The sequence below is a fragment of the Oratosquilla oratoria genome, chromosome 6, assembly GCF_046742065.1.
Source record: "Oratosquilla oratoria isolate Oo_2021 chromosome 6, ASM4674206v1, whole genome shotgun sequence".
Lineage (NCBI taxonomy): Eukaryota > Metazoa > Arthropoda > Malacostraca > Stomatopoda > Squillidae > Oratosquilla > Oratosquilla oratoria.
This window is the reverse complement of record NC_134782.1, coordinates 66,667,546-66,690,978: the sequence shown is the minus strand read 5'-3', so window position 1 is coordinate 66,690,978 and position 23,433 is coordinate 66,667,546. Positions and strand designations below refer to the sequence as shown.

The 23,433-nt window shown below is 40.9% G+C and overlaps 2 protein-coding genes across 2 annotated transcripts in view; one reads left to right on the top strand and one right to left on the bottom strand.

Moving 5' to 3' along the window:
• The window catches only part of LOC143026550 (synaptic vesicle 2-related protein), a 28,607-nt gene extending 14,566 nt beyond the window's left edge, over positions 1-14,041 (top strand). The window contains exons 7-13 of the mRNA XM_076187128.1: positions 1,689-1,814; positions 2,012-2,099; positions 3,296-3,416; positions 4,720-4,901; positions 5,729-5,840; positions 6,842-6,926; positions 9,784-14,041. Coding sequence (XP_076043243.1) covers positions 1,689-1,814; positions 2,012-2,099; positions 3,296-3,416; positions 4,720-4,901; positions 5,729-5,840; positions 6,842-6,926; positions 9,784-9,990 — 921 coding nt within the window. The 3' untranslated portion in view covers positions 9,991-14,041. The remainder of the gene's footprint in view (positions 1-1,688; positions 1,815-2,011; positions 2,100-3,295; positions 3,417-4,719; positions 4,902-5,728; positions 5,841-6,841; positions 6,927-9,783) is intronic.
• A 1,559-nt stretch (positions 14,042-15,600) lies between these two features.
• LOC143026549 (kanadaptin) overlaps positions 15,601-23,433 on the bottom strand; it is a 20,688-nt gene continuing 12,855 nt past the window's right edge. Inside the window, exons 8-14 of the mRNA XM_076187127.1 lie at positions 23,130-23,272; positions 20,805-20,968; positions 19,258-19,428; positions 18,580-18,685; positions 17,598-17,683; positions 16,962-17,450; positions 15,601-16,267 (exon numbers count right to left, since the gene is read on the bottom strand). Coding sequence (XP_076043242.1) covers positions 16,112-16,267; positions 16,962-17,450; positions 17,598-17,683; positions 18,580-18,685; positions 19,258-19,428; positions 20,805-20,968; positions 23,130-23,272 — 1,315 coding nt within the window. The 3' untranslated portion in view covers positions 15,601-16,111. The remainder of the gene's footprint in view (positions 16,268-16,961; positions 17,451-17,597; positions 17,684-18,579; positions 18,686-19,257; positions 19,429-20,804; positions 20,969-23,129; positions 23,273-23,433) is intronic.

Below are 23,433 nucleotides of genomic sequence, written 5' to 3'. Positions count from 1 at the left end.
TGTCTGGGAAAATTTAGAGTACAGTTGTCCTTCATTATTGATGGTGGTCTGGTACCAAAGATATCAGTTGATGCCCAAAACCCTTGATACTGATTTTTGCTTGATAAGTATCAGCTGGTTTCAAAGTTTATGTATTATGTGTTTTTATATTCTATTGTTATAAGCAACTTGTTTCACTATGCTTATTGGAACTATGTTATGTCATTGAAAGGATACTTACTGGCCAAGTGGGCTAGAGTGTCATTACTTGTGACAAAGGTCAAAGTGACATCAGTTCAAATCCTCCCATGGGCAAATTGAAGCAAGGGCATGGTTCATTAAATTCCGCACTACAGAGTCCTCCATAAGGAGCACTGTCCTAACCTCATAGTAGGGAGGAGTTCATGGCATCAAACTAGATCATCATCAATCAAGTCATTGAGAAACAACAACTACATAAACATTATCATCATTTGTTAACTAAATTAAACAAGATGAATAGTTCCATCCAGTGGTGTAGCATGATGAAATGCTGCTCAGGAGGGGAGCCATATTGCTGCTTTAGCCCAACTTTCCAATCCTCTTTTCCGTTACGATTTGTCACCACCTTCATCATCATTCCTCCCACTTCATATTGCCTCGTATTTATAAGGTCTTTGGAGAGAAAAATAAAGACTATATGTACAATAACCATGCCTGTACAATTTTCATGCCAGCCACAACTAGTGGAAAGGCACAGACACTTCTGAGATGGCACAGATTAAAATTAATTATTTTTGCTAAAAGAAACTTGTTTCTCATCTGTAGAAAATCCCTTGATAATCAAAATCATTTATAAAAAAAATGTGAATAAGGGTCTATTGTACTAGGTTTTGAGGTTGATCTTGGAGTGTTTAATTTGTGATCTGGGTGTGTACATCTGAAAAGGTAAACAAAGTAAATTAGGAATCACAGTACCAAAAATGGTGAGCATGAACAAGTTTTCTAGAGCATGAGTAAATTCTTGTGTGCATGAGCAACATCCACAATCAAATACTTGTGAGACAATACAGAAGCCATGATCAATGAGTAAATCTTGCAGAGAGCAAAATTGGGTAGCTGCTTGTGATGGTCCTGTGAGGTTGACATTAGAGAGAATAATCTCCCCACTTCTCATCTTTTAATCTTATCAATACCCTTACCTCCATTTGTAGGTGCCAACCCCCAAAGGGCTGGTATCCAGTCTCCAAACAGGGCCTAAGATATCTATCAATATGTCTCCTTCACTTTTTCACATGAGCTGACAACCTTCCTTCTACCAGTAGATGACAAACAGACCCACACTAACACAACATATACAAGAGTGTGCAATTTCTTTCCAGACTAATGGGGGGGCGGGGTTTGAAGGATCACTGCTGACTACTGTGGGGCTATGGGTTTTTGGTCAGTGGACAAGATGCAGGGATGACCTGTCATCCAGGAGGTGCCAAGATAAGAGGGAGGGAAAAGGTTGGAGGGGAATGGAGTATGATAGGGATGGAATGGGTGGGAGTGGTTTTTATGCCTTTGTTTTTTTGGCTACCTCCCTTATAAGGGGAAAAAAGCCTTTGGTATATGTATGTATATATGTATGTATGAAAATTTAAGCAATTGTTATTATACTCCCATATTTTGTCATTCTAATCACAGCAGTTACCTAACTGTACATGTGTTTTCATTGATGTTTACAGAGTTTCTGGGCACTGGGAGCTTGCCTGGAAGTGGGACTGGCACTGATGGTCATGCCGACATTGGGATGGCCAGGACTTCTGGCTTTGTCCACCATTCCCCTCTTCCTTTTTGTTTTCGTCTGCAATGTGAGTAAGGTTTAGGGCCAGAGTGTGAACTACAAATGGTTCTTGCATGCTGTAGTGTATTCAGTAGATGCATTCAATAGATTAATTTAAAAGACTTTGTCAAATATTGCACCTCAGTCCAGCACAGATAACTCAGTCTAACATAATAATTCACTATTTCTTAGTATACTTTCTATACCTTCATTTCATCACCACAGTGGCTGCCAGAGAGTGCCCGGTTTGATGCAGCTTCAGGAGAGTCAGACAAAGCTCTGGCCACACTTCATAAAATTGCAGAAGAGAATGGTAAAGTTCCTTGTATTACTGCAGTTCTTAGTTTGGCTATATGTGTATATTTACATAAAAAACTCATGGGTATCTTTCTTTTTTTTCTCCATCTATCTTGGGACGATTGAATGAAGCGGCCTTGCTGTGTCTTGCCGCAATACTTCTAACCCTGGGCAATGGGTGGGATACAGGGGTGGCCTGTTGTCTGGGAGGAGCAAGGAAAGGAGGGAGGGAGGGGTGGTGAAGTATATGGGGGATGAAATGGGTGGGAGTGGATTAACACTTTTGACTTTGGTAACCTCCCTTGTAAGGGGGAAAAACCCATTGGTATGTGTATGTACATGTATATCTTGGGATTGGTGTAAGGTGGGGGTATGCTTTGACCCCCCACCCCCCAACCTTCCTCTTGTAATGGGGAAAAGGCCTTGAGCATGTATGTATTATACAGAATGTTATACTCTAAAGTTATTTAGGGTTTTAGTTTGGGATATATCATCTAGACTATTCCAGGAATTTGTGCATCTGTAAAAAGAAGCTGTATGTATTTTCCGAGGGAAAACATGTTGTACCTATCCAACATATCCTGTTTTTTTTTCCTATTTTTTCCCAGTTCATAAACATTCCTTTCCCAAACCAAAAGAACTTCTCCATCAGTTCTCTCCATTCCCTTCAATGACCTGAAGATCAAAGTAATTCCCCCTCATATTTCTTTTAATAATGGTAGTTCTATGAGGAGCCAAGATGAGAGGGAGGGGTGGTGAATAGGGATGGAATGGGTGGGGATGAAATGGTTAATGAAATTATGCATGTTGACTTTGGCTGCCTCCTTTGTAAGGGGGAAAAAGCACTTGATATATGTATGTATGTAGTTCCAATGTAGTCTCTCCTTGTATGGTTTATCAGTAGCTCATATGGTTTTTCTGCTGTTTGTATTCTTTTTAGTTTGTTAATATCGTTCACTTTGTGCAAAGACCATACCATTGCTACTTGTGTGCAAGTGCATATACCAGTGGGTAATTATACAGATATAGATATATTTTTGTGTCAAACTTTTATTAGGTGACAAGTTATTTTTGTTTGTGAATAGCTTTGAGAAATAGTTACCACTTTCAAGCCTTGCTACCCTTTTATCTGTAATCAGTCTATCCATCTGTATCCAGCAACTTTGCCTGTGCCTAACATATAAGTTTGGGACCTCATAACACCTTTTTTAGGAAAGCCAATGCTGCTGGGGCGCCTCATTGTGGATGATGTGGCCCAGATGCAGCGGGGGCGGGTGAAGGACCTCCTCGTTCGTGACCTCAAATGCACAACACTCCTCCTCTGGTTCATCTGGTAAGCAAGGCTGTATCCAGCTAGCACCCATTATTCATCCTTCTCATTGCTTGGCCATTTTTTGCTTGAAATCAGTCAGTTTGGGTGTAGTACCTTCATATAACTGGAAACGTGTAGCTATAAAGTGGCTGGCCTTAGGCCGTCCCACAGATTTCTCTGGGAATAAACTTTGAACAATTGTCTGTGCTATATTGGTGTGGGGCAATTTCTGTGACATTAGGTTATAGTAGTAGGAGAAAAGCAGCAGTCACCAGATGTCAGCTCTCCATATGTGAAAAGGTAGAGGAAATACAATCAAGGTTGATAGGAGATCCTAGACCTAGTCCAGAGACTAAGTGTCATCCCCTCAGGGCTGTGTCTCCAAATGGAGATGAGGGTGTTGGTAAGTTTTGAAAATACAATAGAGGAAATGATTGCTTGATTTTCATCTTGCAGGACCACCTCAAGCAGGTACCCTCCATGGTCCCACTTTCTTCATTATTTTTACTTAAACATTCCTACTTGTATACCTCTTGAATGGATCAGTGATAGGTATGTGCTAGTTGTGGTCCTGAAAGATGGATGGCAGGGTATCATCTCCTTGCTGTGTATTTTCAAAATTCATCAACCCCTCAACTTAGTATTTGGTGTCTGGACCAGGCACAAGTTCTCTACCTACTGTGTATTTCCTCCTTTTCACATAAGGCGAGCTGACAACCAGTAATTGCTCCTCTCCTACCACTAATAAGACATGAACAACAACCCAAAGAGTCTTGTCAGGGAGATCTGTGGGAGGGCCTGACTGTTGCCAGCCACTGTGGTGTTGTGGGTTTCTAGTTGGTTAAACTCAAGGCAACTACTATTGTCATCATTATACCTTGAAGGTATATTTGAATATAAACTGTAGTACTAGTTTGCATTCAAAATGCTTTTTATTTGTCTTTAACCCCTTCCATACGGTGCCGCACACGTAGGCGTCATGGGGAGCGAGTGTATTTGCGAGGCTGCCATATCGGCGTCTTGATTATATTTATTGTAGTTGCCCCTCCATAATGACATTCTTTCTAATTCTTTTGTAATCGCATTTTCTATGGTTATCAAAATTCACGGGTGAAGAGAGAACGATCGATATAAGCAGTGACTATATTTTATGATGCGAGTATTATTACGACACGTCGTACGGCTGGCATTGGCTGCTGCCACCGAGATCTAAGTCCATGACGCCTACGTGTGCGGCACCGTATGGAAGGGGTTAATGATCTTTTCAAGTTTCTTAGTAAAACCCCCCATGTCAACTAAATTTCATATACCTCTTTATCCCAAGGTCATCATGTGCCTTCTGTTATTATGGTCTTGTGCTCATGACCACAGAACTGTTTGAAGCAAAGGGTAATCTATGTGAGATTAAAGGCACTCAGCGAGAAAACACTTGTACAGCTGACTGTGGAGTGCTTGATGCTCAAGACTACACAGATCTTCTGTGGACAACTTTTGCCGAGTTCCCAGGTTGGTGCCAAGTCAAAATTGAATGCTGAAGAGCAAAATTTTGTCATGAATGACATCTTGGTTTTATAATGTTAATAGTTATACTGATTATGTCTATCTATATACCAAAGGCTTTTTCCCACTTATAAGGGAGGTAGCCAATTCAAAAGGCACACACCCACTCCCATCCACCACCATTTCTTCCCTCTTATCTTAGTTCCTCATGCATGACTCTGCCACAAGCACAGTGTCATCAGCAAACAGCAACTAGCTTGCCTCCCACTTTTTTCTAATTTCTTAAACCATCTCTAATCCCCTTGCATTTACCTCCCACATCACCCCATTCATGTACACATTGAACAGCCATGGTGACATGACACATCCCTGTTGCAATCCCACCTTTACCCCAAACCACTCACTCCATTTCCAATTCTAACACATGCTCTACTACTCTCATAAAAACTCAACTGTCCTTAACAGTTTTCACCCAATTCCATATTATATCTGCAAAACCTCCCACAGTGCCTGCCAGTCTATCCTGTCATAAGCTTTTTCCAAATCCAGAAAGGCCCAAAAAACATCCTTACCTTTTTACATAAGAACATAAGAATGAAGGAGATTGGAAGAGACCATAAGGCCTACACTAGGCAGTTCCATGTCCATTACCTCTGTCATCCCCAGGCTTTCTCACATATCTGCCTTACCAGAAAAATCTGATTCAAGCAACCCCTGCCTTTCCTAAACCCACACTATTCCTCATCAATTAAAACCCTCCCATAAGCCTTCCCATTGATACTCAACAAACTGATTCCTCTAAAATCTACACTAAGAATCCCTTCTTTTCTCAGGAATTTTCTTCACGATCCTCATCATTGAAAAGTTGGGGCGCAAAAAGACAATGGCACTGGAATTTGTCATCTTTGTTGTATCCATCATCTTCCTATTTATCTGCACATCTAGGTAAGTAGAGAAAAAAGGTGATGAAAAATAAGGAAGCCTTCCACAGTGTATACAGACTATACTCAGCCCATCTTGCCCTTACTGTTGCAATTCCATTAGCATTTGTCCATCTACAGCCTTTACCTTTTCCTCTCTACCTAATTCATTGTTCCCTGTCCTCACATTTCACTTCCTTCCAAAAAACAATTTACATCTGCTTTCTTCTTATCACCTTATATTTTGTTCCTACTGTCTTCTGTTCCTCTCATATGCTTCCCTATTTCTACTTTGCAACCAGTCTTCATTTGCTTGTTCCTTTTCTTCCATTACCTCCTTTTCCTCTTCATCCCACAATTCACTGCTTCTCCTGTTCTCTCCCATCCTTCTCCTTCCACATACCGTCTTTGTGCACATTAACACTTCCTCGAAACACACCTATTCTTCCTCTACAGTCCAGAACTGCAACTACATTTTAGTATCCAGAACACTCGGACTTCTAAGTCTGAATTATGGCTAAAACAAAACAAAATCTGCATCTCCTCACAAGTCTACAGTGATGTTAATGCCCATGAATGGTGGACAAAATCCCTAAACTGCATGGTCTTGTATCCGTTAGAGGCAACTACTATACAGATGGGACTGCTTGGACAGACAGTCTAGGGAACAATAACCACTACACAGAGGACAGAGCACTTGTTACCACACTGTCCTGTTCTCACCTTTCCCATGCAACAACACAGAATTTCTCCAAGTTCCACTGAATGGTTTATGGGTTGAATTGGTGGCTGTGGCTAGTTTCTTGGGGACCATGGATCTCCTACAGTAGAGAACTAGGGTAACTGATAAATCGATGTCTGTTGAGAGCGGTAACTGTGACTTGCTTCCACTTGTTTCTCAAGAAAAGAAGTCCACTGTCACAGAATCAGTATTTATTGATAAACACTTAACTAATCAGTAGGAAATTTATTTCCTAGTTACTATATAGACTATTCATGAAGCATGTAAATGATTTTGTTTTACAGTCGAGGCTGGTTAACATTCATACTGTTCGTGGCTCGAGGAATCATCTCAGGAGTATTCCAGGCTGCTTATGTTTATACACCTGAGGTAAGTGCTTTAACACATTTTTGTGCTTATTATTACTTCTTGAGTTTGAAGTAAGTCTAAAAGAAGAAAGGCTGGAGGAAGTGGATAACTTTAAGTATTTGGGGTTGGATGTGGCAGGAAAGGGAAGGGTGGAAATGGAGGTAAATTGTAGATTGAGAGAACCAAGTACATGACTTGGGGGATTAAAAAGTGTTATGAGAAACAGACTTTTGGAAATGGATGCAAAGAGTAGATTGTATGAAGGGGTGATTGTGTCGACAGCATTGTATGGGGGAGAGACTTGGAATTTAAGAGAGACAGAGAGGAAAAGTTTAAACGTGTTTGAGATGAAATGTCTGAGAGGTATGGTAGGGGTTACTAGGTTGGATAGAATGAGAAATGAGGAGGTGAGGAGGATAGCGGGAGTGGAAAAGGAGATGACAGATAGGCCTAATGAAAGGTTATTGGGATGATTTGGACATGTAGAAAGAATGAGTGACGAAAGATTAGTAAAAGAAGTGTGGAAGGCAGAGGTGGAGTGAGTGAACTTGAGGGGACTACTGAGGATGAGATGGATGGATGGGGTGAAGGGGGCATTGAGTAAGAGGGGAATGTCTGTTGAGCAAGGAAGGGAGGAGGCAGGAGATATGGATGAGTGGAGAGTGACTGTGTATAGATGATACTGTTATGCAAGGAAGGGAGGAACAGGGGATGGGGGGTAGGGGGTGCTTATGTGTGAATATTTTGATGCAGCCTGAAAGGATTTCAGTCTTTTTGTCTGCATGAGGGGACAGAGGTGGGGGTTGCCGATTAAGTGAACTGGCCTTACTGTGAAGGTACTGTGTCTTTCTACATTGCTTCTGACCCAGGGCAGTGGGCAGGATACAGAGATGACCCATCATCCATGAGGAGCTAAGATGAAAGTGGGGGAAAGGGTGATGGGTGGGAGTGGGTATGTGCCTTTGGCTTTGCTGCCTCCCATATATGGGGGGAAAAAATTCTTGGTATATCGATACTCTCTTGTATGAACTTGTATGTTGACCCCATACCTACCAAAGGAGTGCGACGGAGATGAGAGATGAAAGGAATAGCCTGAAAGTAGCCATAATAAAAAGAAACTTGTCACCTGGTCTATCATATTTATGCCAAAGATTGTTACCCTTTTATGAAAAGGGTGGCTGAGTTAAAGCACACAACCAGATTATGTACAATTAAGACCCATTCAATCACTTTACATCCACACTGTCTCCGTTTCACCAGACATCCCATCATTCTCTCCACCTCTCTTTCATCTTGGATGATGCCTCCTATCTATACACAAAGGGCCTCTTCCCATTTGCAAGGGAGGTAGCCAGCAAAGGCATGTACTCCCACACACCACCCATTTCTTTCCTTCTCATCTTAGCTCTTCATGGATTAAGCATCATTCCTGTCTCCTGACCACTGCCCAGGTCAGAAGCACTGTAATAAGACATAGTAAGACACAGCACATCCACAGCAGGGCCGTTGGGATGTGGTGTGAAAGTTTCTTTTATTTTGACTGCTGCCAAGCTACTTTGTAAAGTTGTTGTGGTATTTTCTTCTGGCTACTCTTATTAGTTGTTTATGGTTCTTTTCTGACTGCCAATAGGGTACATTATTTGGTTATGTAATTCTATTGTTCTGATTGCTGCCAGGCTGTAGCAGTTGCTATGGCTTTGTTATTTTGGTTGTCACCTATGTTATTTGGCCTTGTGTAGATCTCTGTAAAGTATGACAATGAAGTCTATGCTGTACATAATAGCATTGGCAGGGCTAAGAATGATCATTCTATAAGAACCAACATTTTATATATCAATGATATTTTAACATTTTATATAGTAACAGTATTTTCTTCAAGTTCACTTTCCAGTATGGATGATAAACTAGTTACATATACCAAAGGCTCTTTCCCCCTTACAAGGGAGGTAGCCAAAATCAAAATGCATAATTCCACTTACACACATTTCATACTCACTCCACTCCCATTCACCCCTCCTCCTTCTTTTCATGGCTCCTCCTGGATGATAGGTCATTTCAGCATCTTGCCCATTGCCCTGGGTCAGAAACAATGCAGCAAGACACAGCACATCCATAGTAAGGCCGCTTCATTTAATTGGCGACCCTCCCCTCTCCATCCCCTCATGTAGAAAAAGAGAAGACTGGGAGAAATCCCTTCAGGCTGCATCAAAATATCACTTATACATAATTGCTCCCTAACCCCCCCATCTCCCACCCACTCCCTTTCATGCATCACAGCATCATCCATACACAACCATTCTCCACTTACCCCTATCTACTGTCTTCTCCCTTCATTCCTCAACAGCCATCCCCTACCTTCTCAATGCCCCTTTTAATCCCATCCATCTATCTCCTCCTCAGTCGCCCCCTCCTGTTCACTCTATCCACCTCTGTTTTACTAATCTTTCTTTACACATTCTTTCTGTGTCCAAACCACCCCAATACTCATCATCAACTTTATCTCCCAACTCCTTTTCCATCCCCGTTCTCCCTGCTTAATCCCTAAATATCAGCAGATACTTTTATTCATTGTTACTTCATAATTCAGGGCAGTGGACAGGGTGCAGGGATGACCCGTCATCTAGGAGGTGCTAAGATGGGAGGGAGGGTGGAGGGGTGTGGAGTGTTTTCGGGGATGACATGGGTGGGAATGTTTTTATGCCTTGTCCCTTTTGGCTACCCCCCTGGTAAGGGGGAAAAAAGCCTTGGTATATGTATGTATGTACTTCATAATTCTAAGAACAGCCAAAAGTAAACTTTCACAACATTAATTATCTGATGGAGACTTGATACTGTATCTATAAGCAACAAGTAACTTATCAAATACTTACCTCTGCAGGTATATCCAACTTCCCTACGGGCAATAGGTGTCGGCACCTGCTCTGGCTTTGCACGGTTTGGGGCCATGATCACACCAGTTGTTGCCCAGGTACTAACTCGTACTTCTGTACACCTGGCCACAGCCATTTACGGTATTGTTGCGGTGCTTTCTGCCGCTGCTGCCTTAATGCTGCCCATTGAAACCAGAGGGAGATCAATGACGTAGCACACAGTATCATAGATTTTAGAATATATTTGTATGAACATTGTAGTATAAATCCTCCTCATTCACAGAGCAAATTTTTTATTTTGCACCAAGCATGGAATAGGATGGTTTTGTGTTATATTGTGGGGTAATATTGCAATGCACCACCTCATGTTCCAGTCACTTCTGTGAATCTACATTCGTGTAGACACATCCACGTACTATTTATTCAAGCCCAAAGTTTAAGGTGTTGTACTTTTATTGTTAAGTTTGTAACTAATTCTTCTACTTTCAACATTTGTTACTAGCTTTTTTAGGCATGTTTCCATTTTATAACTATATTAATAGTCTTTAAGGGTTATTATCTTTGCTTGGCTTGTTTTTGTTGGTTTATAAGAACTTTTATTTTGAGCTATTTTAAAATGTTTATGATGTATAATAATAATTATTGCTTGAGACCAACAAGGGGCACTTGTAAATGGCAGTCCTGCAAGAGTGATGTGACTGAGAATATTCTCTCTGCTCTCCATCTTCAAAACCTGTCAAATCGCTCCCCTCTATTCAAAGGTGCTGATACCATCTCTATATTGGGCCTAAGATCTCTAATTACTTTAAATGTATTTCCTCCTGCTTCTCGCATAGGGAGAAGTAACAACTGGTGACTGCTCTATTTCTATAAGCCAGTGATATAGGAATGTTACTTAACAATACATCACCAACAGCAGTCCAGCATTTCTTCCCAGAAAGATCTATGAGAGGACCTGAGGGCCATTACCAGTTGCTGTGGGGTTGTGGTTTTCTTGTCAATAAAACTCAAAGAAACTATCTATTCACCTTACAAAGGAGGTAGCAAAGTCAACAGGCACATACCAACTCCCATCCACCATCCTTTCCTCCCTCTCACCTTAAATCCTCATGGATGACAGGTCTTCCCTGTATCCTGCCCACTGCCTTGTCAGAAGCAATGCAGCAAGACACAGTACATCCACAGCAAGGTTGCTTCATTTAATTGGTGACCCATCCTGTCTGTCCCCTTGTGCAGGAAGAGAAGATTGGAGGAAATCCCTTTGGGCTGTCAAAATATCATTCACACATAACTACTCTCTACCTTCTCCCTTTACATTACAGTGTCATCTATACACAGCTATTCTACATTCATCCCTATCTCCTGCCTTCTCCCTTCCTTGCTCAACAGACATTCCTCTCTTGCTGAAAGCCCCTTTTACCCCATCCATCCCATCTTGTCCAGAGGTGTCCCCTTAAAATCACTCCCTCCTCCTCTGCCTTCCAAACCTCTCTTACTAATCTTTCTTCACTCATTCTTCCCATGTGTCCAAATCATCCCAATACTCTTTTGTCAGCCCTATCTGCCATCTATTTTTCCACCCCTGTTCCCCTCCCCACCTTATTTCTCACTCTGTCCAAGCTTGTAACCCTTACCATGGTTTGAATTTACTGAAAACCTTTAGTACCACAGCAGCAAGCAATAATCCTCAGGTTTTTCCCAAAGATTCCTCTGGAAAGAAAATGTGCAAGTAGTCACTGGAGACAATTGTGGTGTATTCGTTAAGCACACCTGCCTAGAAAGTGGAAGGTCCCAGGTTTGATTCCCAGGTGATACCAGCTTTGCAGTGACGCTCCCTACCCAAAAGAAATATTGAATTGTTGTCTGCAATGAATGTATTAGTATGGACCTCTTGTCACCAGCTGGTAGGAGGGGGGAGGAAGAAGGGAGCAGTCACTAGTTATCAGACTGTTATAGCTGAGAGATCTTTGGCCTGGCCCGGAGACTTGAGTGCCAGCCCCTAAGTGGAGGTAAGGATGTTCTTGGGATTGGAAGACAAGTGATGGCAAGACTATTCTTGGTTACCTATCAAACAGGACCACCACAAACAGATGCCTATCATTGGTCCCTTTATTATGTATCTCCACCATAGTCCAGGCAACTAGATCTTTGTCAATCGATGTGAAGAAAATGTTATACTGAAGTGTGAATAAATAAATCCTGTAAGTATTTGTGCCTTTCTTCATGTTCATTCTATCTAAATTGTATCTTTTAACATGCAAGTATACTATTGCCTTCATTTGAATTATATAAATAAAATTCTGACATGGGTATTACAAGGAAGTGTTCTCTCTCACAGGAGACCTGCCATCAAGTTAACCCATGTGTCACTCAAAAAATAAGCTGGTGTTGTTTGATGCACAAATGCTGGGCAGTATGATGGTATGCTTTGTGTCTTATGTGTGGTAACTGCACCTTGGTCATACAGCATCTTACCAAGTTGATTTTGTGTTGGTGTTGTTTTAGTGCTGGATGGTTACCTGAGCTTAAGTAAGTCTAAAGTTCTTGTGTGCTTAGGTAGCAATGGTGCCTTTTGGTGGCATAGAATTGGGAACTGCAACCATGTACAACAGTGTCAACATTCACATTTCAAAGAGGTACAGCTGTTATCTTTAGAGAACACAGAACAGATGATGTTGTAGGAGTTTCCCATGTGTCCTACACATTTGCAATTCCCTCAGTTCATACCATGATCCACCTCTGCTCAGGGTTTATGTCTGGGTCTACTTGAATAAATGTAGGCATTCCTGACTAGACCAACCATTTAATACTTCACTGGACATCCCCAGACATAAACCCCATGGAGAAATCACTTCTAAAACATGTAAGTGCCACTTCTTGTAGTACTAAAATAGTACCAGCAAAGAACTGTTTGGCAACAGGTACCAAATGTCCAACATGTAATCACCATATAGAATACACAAAACATGATATCTTACCTTTGTAATCAACACTAACCCTTAGTAACCATTAAAACAAATCCACACTAGGAAAGAATGTATATAGATGAAGTAAGTAATCTATATATTATGGTATTTACCTAGTTGTATCTTATGGGAAGGGGAGCTACGCTCATGATGTCCCATCTTTGTATCTTGCAGTGCCTAGTTTGCTCTTAAATTCATATATAGTTTTTGCACACACTTTTTCATCTAGTTTGTTCCAGACAAAGCTTATTTTTTTCCAGATCTCTTCTATAATTGTCCTTTTTGAGTTTCTTTTCATGTCCCCTTGTAATTCTCTTATCCCAATTTAGTAAGTCTTCTCTCTCAAGGACGTCCACGCCTTTCATGATTCTGTAGATCATTAGCAAGTCCCCCTCTCTCTCTTCTTTGTTCCAGTCTGTAATTTCGGTTATGACAATCTCTCCTCATATGACAGTTTTGAAAGTGTTGGGGCCATCTTTGTAGTTGCTCTCTGTATTCTTTCAATTTTCTTTATATTCTTTTTGGTATTGGGTGCCCATAATGTTGCAGCATGTCTTATGTGTGTTTGTGTGTGAATACATGTATGTTTTGTGTGTGTGTATTTACCTAGTTGTAATATACGGGAGGGGAGCTATGCTCGTGGTGACCCGTCTTTGTATCTCTCCGCATCAAGTTTTATCTTAAAATGTTGTATAGTGTTTGCACATACTGTTTTGTTGTCTAATTTGTTCCATGTATTAATCGCTCTGTGTGGGAAACTGTTCCTTTTTAAGTTTTTTCTATAACTACCGGTATCTTTTTTCAGTTTTTTTCCATGTCCTCGTTTTACCGTTGTCCCACACTAACAGGTCATTCCTGTCTAAAACTTCCATTCCTTTCATTATTCTGTAGATAGTCAGCAAATCTCCTTTTTCTCTTCTTTGTTCCAGAGTTGGTAGGTTCAGTTTGGATAGTCTTTGCTCATATGTTAGTTCGGCGAGAGTCGGTGCTAGTTTGGTTGTCGCTCTTTGTAATCTTTCTAGTTTCTTAATATTCTTTTTGGTACTGGGTGTCCAAAGTGATGCTGCATACTCAAGTTTTGGTCTTATTAGTGTAGTTAGTATTTTCTTTATCATTTCTTCATCCATGTAAGTAAATGCCACTTTGATTGACCTCAATAAATTGTAGGTTTCTCCGAATATTATATTTATATGCTTATCAGGTTTCATGTCCTTTCCAATCATCACTCCAAGATCTTTTTCAGTTTGCTTTTTTTATTTTTTCTTCTCCAATTCTGTAATCTTTTGATATTCTGTTTTTACTCTTTCCAAATGGGCTTTTTACTCTTTCCAAATTCCATTATACTGCATTTCTTTATATTAAATTTCACTTCCCACTTTTGAGTCCAATTCCATATCGTGTCCAGATCTTGTTGCAATGAGTTGCAGTCCTCTTCCGTTTTTACCTTCTTAAGTAATTTTGCATCATCTGCAAAAAAAATTATATAGCACTCCACGCCTTCATTCGTGCGTGTGTGTGTGTGTGCTTCTGAGTTTGCATGTGTTTGTGCATCTTTTTTATGATTCATGTACATATAACCTGATGATTTTAGGCAAAATGCATGCCCCCCCCCTTTTTTTTTTTTTGTTGGGGAGGGGGGGAATCATTTTGGTCCCACTTTCCAATTGAGCCACCATTTCACTCGCAGGTCAAGGGCCTTGAGGCATCTGCAGATTTGACTTGGGTGCCACTCAGCCCAAAGATATGGGCACCAGAGCCAGAAATGTTAAATTCATAAAAAGCCTCAACTTTGGCTGGTCCCCAAGCACATGCCCTTGGGTCCAGGTTCCTCATATGTACCTTGCAGTGCCCTGAGGATGGTTTTCTCTCTCTGGGCTAACTTTGGGCCAAATCAACAACCTGACAATTTTTGGCAAAATCCATGGGTCCCTTTGGGATTTTGGGGGTAATTTTGGTCACTCTTTGATTGGGCCACCATCTTGCCATAGGCTGCAGGACTTGAGCCCTTCTGCAGATTTGGCTTGGGTGCTATTCAGGCCAAATGTGCAGGCACCAGAGCCAAAAATATGAAATGCAAATAAAAAAAAACTCAAATTAGGCTGGGCCCCACATACACACACTCGAGTCCAGGCTCCTCATGTGTACCTTATTTCCCTCTGGAGTAACTTTGGACCAAACCAGTGACCCAACGATTTTTGGCAAACCTGTGTGTTTTGTGTGCTTATGTTTTGTGTTAGACTGACCTATACACATAGAACTCTGAATAGCACTATGAAATTTCACTGAAGGACCCATGGGCTGAACTGGTGGTCATGGCAACAGATTATATGATTGATTGGTCCTGAAAGTTGTCTGCAGTTTAACTTGTATTTGTTAATAAAACCCCCATAATAATGTACAAATAGCATAAACCTGTTGATGTAGTGTGGTCTTCAACACTGTTGAACTCATATTAACCTGAACTTAAATTGGCCTACTACAGCCACATTCAAGGTTCAGCTTCACATATGTAGTCTTAACCTCTTCCATATGATGACGCTTACATATACATCATAAGGCAAGAGTGCGTATGTGAGGATCTTGGCATTGGCGTCCTGATTTTATTTTGTAGTTGTAGCTGAGTGACCCCTGAATTCTGTGAATTGGCTTGATTGCATTTTCTGAGTTTATTATTACTCAGTGAAAGAGAAAATCAGGAGTGACTTTATATCTTATGAGTATTGTGATACATCATTGAATCATCATACATTAGGCAGCTTATGCTGTGACAATTTGACTCGTATTGAAATGTTAATTTCAAGAAACCAGGTTAATTTTATCACAACAGAAATATTTGTGTTGGTTTAATCAAATGCCAGAAATCTTCAATGTATAAATTTACTTACAATTTACAAACTTGACAGCAGCTGTCCATTCACATAAAACACTATAATTGAAAGATTCTATCCAGTTAGTATATGCCAACCCCTCTGCAGGTTCTACTTTGATTGTCTTCGTATGTCTGACTGACTGACTGACTGTTCCTCACCCTTGTACCTCTTCCCCTTGTACCCACAACAAGGCAAGCTTTACAACACTGGGTGAAATAAAGATCCACATTTAAAAATAGTTTACCTTTTGCCACTTTTGTTTATAGTGTAAATGTGCTGAAGAAATATTAGATATAAATTACACCAAATAAGTTTTGAACAACAACTACTGTAAATTCACAATCAGCAAACACAAGACAACAAATGGGTGCTGTACTTCCTACAACTGATAATGGAATAAAAGCAGAACCAATACAATGGGGGCACACTACAGCAGGCAAGATCAAGAGGAAGCCATGGAGAGCAACATTGTATATGGCAATCAACAGGAAAAATTGGAATTAATATCCGAGTTTTTCGTTGAGTTTTGTCCTTCCATCACCCGTCTGATTTGCAGGAGGAACCCATGTGTTGTAATTGGGATTCAATGTGTCGTAACTTTGCTTCTCCTTGCTACTGCTCTTCTTCCTCTTCTTGATATGCATGTCTTCCCTAACCTAGATTGAAAAGGAATGAAGGTGTAAATCTTCAACAAATGGTTACCTACATTAACAACACATACTCATGCATAAAATATGATAGTCACAAGTCTATTTTCTTTAACATGCATATACCAAGGGTGAGAGAGAGAGGGAGGGGGAAAGAAAGGTTACAAGAATCAACAAGTGCATACCATAGTTAAAAGAAAGGTAGGGAATGTAGTGTGAACAAGATAGGGGAGGCACAGAAAGATAGGATATTTGTGTATATTTATGAGCATGAGTGCATGTGATTGTATATACCTGTGTATTTACCTAGTTGTATTTTACGGGAAGAGCTATGCTCATAGTGACCCGCTCTTGTATCTTGCAGCATTCAGTTTGTGTATGTGCATGTTTTTGTGTGTGTGTGTGTCAAGAGAGAATACAGAATAAAAATTATATTTAATTTATGGAAGTACTGATGTATCACTTTCAAGATATTTGTATCTCTTGTACAATTAAACTTCTTTACAGGCATTGAATCTTGAAATAGCTCTTTGGGATAGACATGAATATAACAGTGAATTGGAGGTTAGGTTGCTTTCCTAGATTGTACTTTTTAATGGGCCCCTAACTCCAGGTCTTCTTGTGTGTATTGAAGAAAGGAGATATGGTGAACAGAGAAGAGACTGAAGTTGTTAAAAATGAAAGAATTCAATATCAGACTTACTGCTGTTTTAGTTTCAGCTTTGACAAAATCATCTGGAGGCAAAGCTGGACCTAGAACTCTCTTCCTGGGCATCATGTCATCTTCAACTTCTGTTCTGTCACTTTTCTGGGTGGTGCTGAGGACTTCAGATTCCCCACCCCCTGCTGGCTGTGGAGGGGGCAAAACGGGTCCCTTCGCAGATGACTGCAAGCTATTGTTACTTTCCAACTGGAATTTCCTTTCTTTAGAGGCTTTCAAGATCTTTGATTCTATCTTTTCTTTCATATTTTCTGTATAAAACTTTTGTGCTTGTGCTGACTGAGATGGAGGTGAAGAAGGTGCTGCTGCTTTGAAAGGTAAGTTCTTCAATTTAGGTGGTCCAATTTTATGCTGGGAGTACTTGACAGGCTTTGGCATATTTTTGGTGTCATCGTCATCCAGCCGAGTTAGCTTCAATTTCCTCTCTGGTTCTTCTTCACGGAACAAGGGATGCACTCGTGGTTCTTCTGGCTGAAACCAATAAAGCAAAGGTACATAATGACTTGACACCTGCAAAACAATTAATATTATTTCATTTAAGAAAATGTATACAAGTTATCTTGGGGAACTAATATGTTACAAATCAAACAACTTGTAACAAAGTTAAAGATCACTTACCTTGGCAATTACTTTTGATGGACGGGCAAAGGCTGCAGTTTTTGAGGAAATTTTGGACTTTGTTTCTTTGGTTATCACAGGTTCCCCTACAAAAGTACAAAATAAACAGCAATTTAAAGTGTTCAGATACAAAGAGAGAAAGCAGGAGGGGTGGAGAACAGAGCAAGAGGGGGATGGGGAGGGGGGAGAGAGAGATGGAATGATGGGGGAGGGAGAGAATGACATTGGAAAGGGGGGAGAGAGGAAGAGTGATGGGAAAGGGAGTGGGGAACAGGTAGAGGGGGGGAGTGGGAGGAAAAGAAAGGGTGGGGAGAGAGAGTGGGAGGGGGAGAGCAAGCAAGAGATGGAAGGAGGGAAAGAGAGGGGGAGGAAGTGAGGGAGGGAGAGAGTAAGAAAGGAAGGAAGGGAGGGAGAGAAAGAGAGGGGGGAGGGAGGGAGAGAAAGAGAGGGGGGAGGGAGGGAGAGAAAGAGTGGGAGGGAGGGAGAGAAAGAGTGAGGGAGGGAGGGAGAGAAAGGAAGGAAGGGAGGGAGAGAAAGAGAGGGGGGAGGGAGGGAGAGAAAGAGGGGGGAGGGAGGGAGAGAAAGAGTGGGATGGAGGGGGAGAGCAAAAAAGAGACGGAGGGGAGGAAAGAGGAGAGAGATGGGGGGAAGGAGGAGAGACAGGGAGGGGAGCAGCCACAGAATAAATTCAATGTCAAATTATTCCAGGAAAGATTCCTATAGCTGATGAAGCTACGAATTACTTTTTTTAAAGCACTGGAAACATCAAATTTCCTGCTAATCTATATCATTCACCTATCTATGTACCAAGGGCCTTTTCCCCTTATAAGGGAGGTAGCCAGCCAAGGTATGCACCCACTCCCATCCATCACCCTTTCCCCCCTCTCAACTTGGCTCCTCATGGATGACAGGTCATCCCTGTCTCCTGCAATGCAACAAGACAACACAAGAGATCTGTATATGTAAACACTTAAAAGCTCACCAAGTACAGATTTATATGGCATCAGCTCAGGAGCCCCAAGTTTTCTTGCAATATTAGTCAGCTTTCGTAGTCTCACTTCCTCCTTCTTCATTTCTGATATTTTTATCTGCCATTCAAAAGAGAAAACTTGAGATTTATAAACAAGGCATTGTATTCAAACTCAGCTCATTAAATCCAATAATAATAATAAAAAAAGTAGTATTAATGTTTATAAAACTGATGTGTTATGAGCTTCTGGAGTACAGTAGTACCTCTATTTACGCGAAATTCTATTTATGTGGTCAAATTATGGGGAAAATCTTGTTGCTATTTATGCGGAAAATTTCTATTTACACGGGCACATTGGTGTCCATTACTGCATGGAAAATCAAATCCTACACCACCATCTTGCTGATGTCACCATTCATGCACTGTGTTGTGGCTCCTCCTGCCATCTTTGTTGTGTGCACAACTGGTCCTTTTTCGGTGCCTACCCCTTGGTATTGTACTGTTTGTGCCTTGAAAATGCCTCAAAAACAGGTGGGAAATAGCGTTTCCATTTACGCGAATTTCTATTTATGCGGAGACGTACAGAACGGATTAATCACGTAAATAGAGGTACCACTGTATGTCACCATCTTAAAGGAATAGTAATAACCATGAAAGTGATTGTAGTACTCCCTGGACTTGTATACTCACTTTCCACAGAACTCGTTTGTGTTTGTCAGGAGCCTTTGCCTTCAGACTTAACATGAACGAATCTAGGTCATCATCATCCAAACCCTGGTATTGCTGCTCCAGCTTCTCTGCCTCTTTCACTTTTATCTCAAGTGCTTCCAGTTCCTTGATCAAATTATTGTACTTCTCCAGCTGGTAGAAACAAGGGATACAATTACAATTTTTGACAAAATCATAATGATAAAGCCCTAATGATATGTTAGAAATTACAATAATTATCATGGAAGCCAAAGTGAATCTTACATTACTGAATCAATAAGATCAACATTTCAAAAGGTTGAACAGATTTTATCCCATCCCATATATCCACAAAACATATCTACATATACCAAAGGCTTTTTCCTCCTTACAAGGGAGGTAGCCAAAAAACAAAGGCATAAAATCCACTCCTCCCCATTCCATCCCCACATACTCCACTCCCATTCACCATTCATATCTGCTCTCCTCTTTGCCTCCTTTATCTTATGCTTTACTTCTCTTCTCTTTTCTTTATACCTCTCATATGACTCTCTCATCCCATTTTGTAACCAATCTGTGAATGTTTGTTTCTTCTTTTCTACAACTTTTTTGTTTCATCATCCCACCACTCACTACCCTTCCTTCTATTTCCTCCTGTCCTTGTTCCACCCACCATCTTTGCACACCTTATGTATCCCTTCTTGAAACATCACCATTCCTCCTCCACTCCTAGTTCTATTCTACCCTTCACTCCCTCCCACTCTTCTATATAATATCTCTGGCAACTGTGTCATATGCCTTCTCCAAATCCATAACCCACATCTCCCTACTACTCCACCTCTCAGCTCATTTCAAACTCTAGCATTAGCATATTCCAGCACCACAAAATTTACATTTCTCCCAAAACTCCTAATACAGTCATCTTAATAAATGGGTAGGTATTGGTGATCCCACATTGTATTTTTCTCTTATGAACACTCAAAATATGGACATCAAATAATGGGAGATTTCCCTGAACAAGCAAACCTCTTGGAATACTATTCTATTTATATACCAAGGGCTTTTTCCCCCCTTATAAGGGATGAGATGGATGAATGGGGTGAAAGGGGTTTTAAGCAAGAGGGGAGTGTCTGATGAGCAAGGAAGAGAGAAGGCAGGTGATAGGGGTAAGTGGAGAATGGTTGTGTATATATTATACTATGATGCAAGGATGAGAGGGGGTAGGGGATGGGGAAGGACTAGGGAGTAGTTGTGTGAATGAAATTTTGATGCAACCCTAAGGAACTTCTCTATTTTCTGCACGAGGAGATGGAGAGTGGGGAATGTCGATAAGAGAAGCAGCCTTGCTATGGACCTACTGTGTCTTGCTGCATTGTTTCTGGCCCAGGGCAGTGGGTGGGAGACAGGGATGACCTTTCATTTACAAAAAGCCAAGACAAGGGAGGAAAGGATGGTGGACACGAGTGGAATGGGTGGAAGTGGGTACATGCCTTTTGACTTAAGTCACCTCCAAAGAATACTAAAAGTCAATAATGTTAATCACTTCTCACCAAAGACTGGTATGTTTCAGGTCCCTCTGCCTCTTTCCTCGCCAGCTGTTTCATACGTTTCAATCTCTTTTTTTCCACATCACCAGTACGATCCAAGAAATTGTCTTCATCAGAATCGTAATAATCATTTTCAGCCCAATCCTTTTTCCTCCTTTCATGACTCTCTGCAATGAAGAAAATGAACACATAATGAGTACTTAGTAATGAGATACATGGAGTGGCTGATAACAGGGTGAGATCATAATACCTATGACATACGTACATACATTTATACCAAAGGACCTTCTTGTCCCCCCTTGTAAGGGAGGTGGCAGAATCAAAGTATGTATACTTTCTGCACTCATCAAAACCTATTCATCACCCTTCCAATCTTGTGGAATATAAGGCTTCCAAATGTTTCAGTTACATTGGTTGGTACTTCCATTACAAGGGATATAAATAGATACAGAAGTACCTTAGAGGCCTTACCAAACTGATACAGAATGACCAAATCAAAATTAGTTTTTAATTTGATAGAAATAAAACATATTCTGTAAAAAGATATCTTCCTTTTAAAATTCCTCCTATATCAATACTACTTCTGAAAACAAGGCATCATGGCGAAGTGGACTAGAGAACCAACTTCTGGAAGTGAGAAGCCAGAGATAGATGGTTCAATTCCACAAGAATCAGCATGTGACATAATTAAGGTCAGTCTTAAATCCCCAAACTCCGACAAAAGGATTTCATGTCTAGCCATGTCACAGAGGGCAATGGCTGAAGTATTGGGGGAGAGGAGTGGGAGGGGGGGGGGGTTCAATGCTTTAGCAACCAATATGACATTTTCTTCTGGAATGACCCACTGCACCTCAATGTACAAAGTCAACTCTAAGGATGCAGCACCCAAGTACCCATGAACTCCCCCACCTCCAGCTGGGGCCTCAAGATGTTAGTAACTGGGCTAAAGTGGCAGGTCTTTGGTTAAAATAGAATTGTTATTGCCTTGTCTGCTACACCAAGAGTTGTTTCTGTGTACAAGAGAGCACCAAACTATTTCTGAACTCTTTGATCCATCTCTATCTATAGAGGGTCCTAGGTAGAAGTTTGGGGCTGGTAAGTGTGAATAGAAAGACATGGGAAGTGAATGCTTGTGAATGACACTGCACTTGTTGCCTAGTCCAAATAAACCAAAGCATTTAGGTGCCAGAGTTTAAGAGGTTGAATTCCAGAGTAAGGGAGTTGAGATGAATTATAGAGTAAGAGAGGCAAATAAATATCTGTGGGAACAAGAAATGAATGAATGCACATGGGAACAATTGTGCCCACACCACTGTATGGAGCAGACTTGGAATTTGAAGGAGGCAGCAAGGAAGAGCCTAAATGTGTTTGAGATGTGTTTAAGAAATATGATTGGGGTTACTAGGATGGATAGAGTAAGAAATATGGAGGTGTGGCAGAAGGTGAGGTGGAAAGTGATCTGGCAGATAAGGATGATCAATAATGCTTGGATGATTTGGCCAAATGGAGAGAATGGGTAAAAAATGATTTGCAAAATGAGTGTGAAAGGCAATGGTGGATGGAGGGAACTTGAGGAGAAGACCAAGAATGAAGTGGATGGATAGGATGAAAAGGACACTGGATGCAAGAGGAATATCTGTTAAGCAGGAATGGAGAGAGAGCAAGAGATACATGCGAATTATAGTAACTGAAAAAGAATGAGGAAATGACATGGCCCAAATATATTTCTTCATGTCTGCTTTGTATATTTCTCGAGTGAATGACAGGGAGGGATGTCGTGTAAAAACTCGTGTACATTTTTTTTGACAACATACTACTCAGATCAAAGGAAATGTAGCTCCCACAGTAGGGCCTAACCACCTCCTTAAATCTATCCTTTACCACTTCTAATTCTCAACATCTTTTTCCTATGGCCCTGTGGTGGGGGTGAGGGGAGAAAAATGCCACTAGTTTCCCATATACAGTACTACCTCTCATTAATGGACTAAAAGGGGGGTAACGGTGTCCGTTGATGTGAATAATCCATTGATTTGGAGTGGTTTTTGGGTGGCAGAGTGATTGCACAGCACTAAACAACAGCACCAAAAACACTCCAAACACAGCAAAAACACCTCAAACACAGCTAATTAACGTCCGTTAATGAGAGGTAGTTCTATATATCACAAAAGGCAACTAAATGAGACAGATTAAAGAAACTAGGAATCGTACTATATTTTTCTACTGCAAATGAATGACTAGACTGCTCATGATGAAATTCAAATGTAAGCCATACATACTGCTCTTTCTTGTAATGATCCCAAGATTCACAAAACCATGAAATTTACAAACCATGTTTTGACTGCCGCAGTACACCTTGCTTGTCAAGGGTTCTACAGGCCTCCAAAGCACCCTGAATAACAACTTCCTTCTTCTTGCCTTTATGTTCGACAATGACCACCAGAGGACCTCCTGCAGGTCCTGGTATTGGTAACCTGAAAACCAAACAGGATAATTAACATTCAAAGGAGGAGGAGGAGCATCCCGACAGGAGACCTTTTGGTCCATAATCAGATCGGATGTTTTGGTTCATAACTAGGTAAGTGTGATCATCTCAAAACCAGGTCTCCATTCCATAAAGCAGCCTAAGTATAAT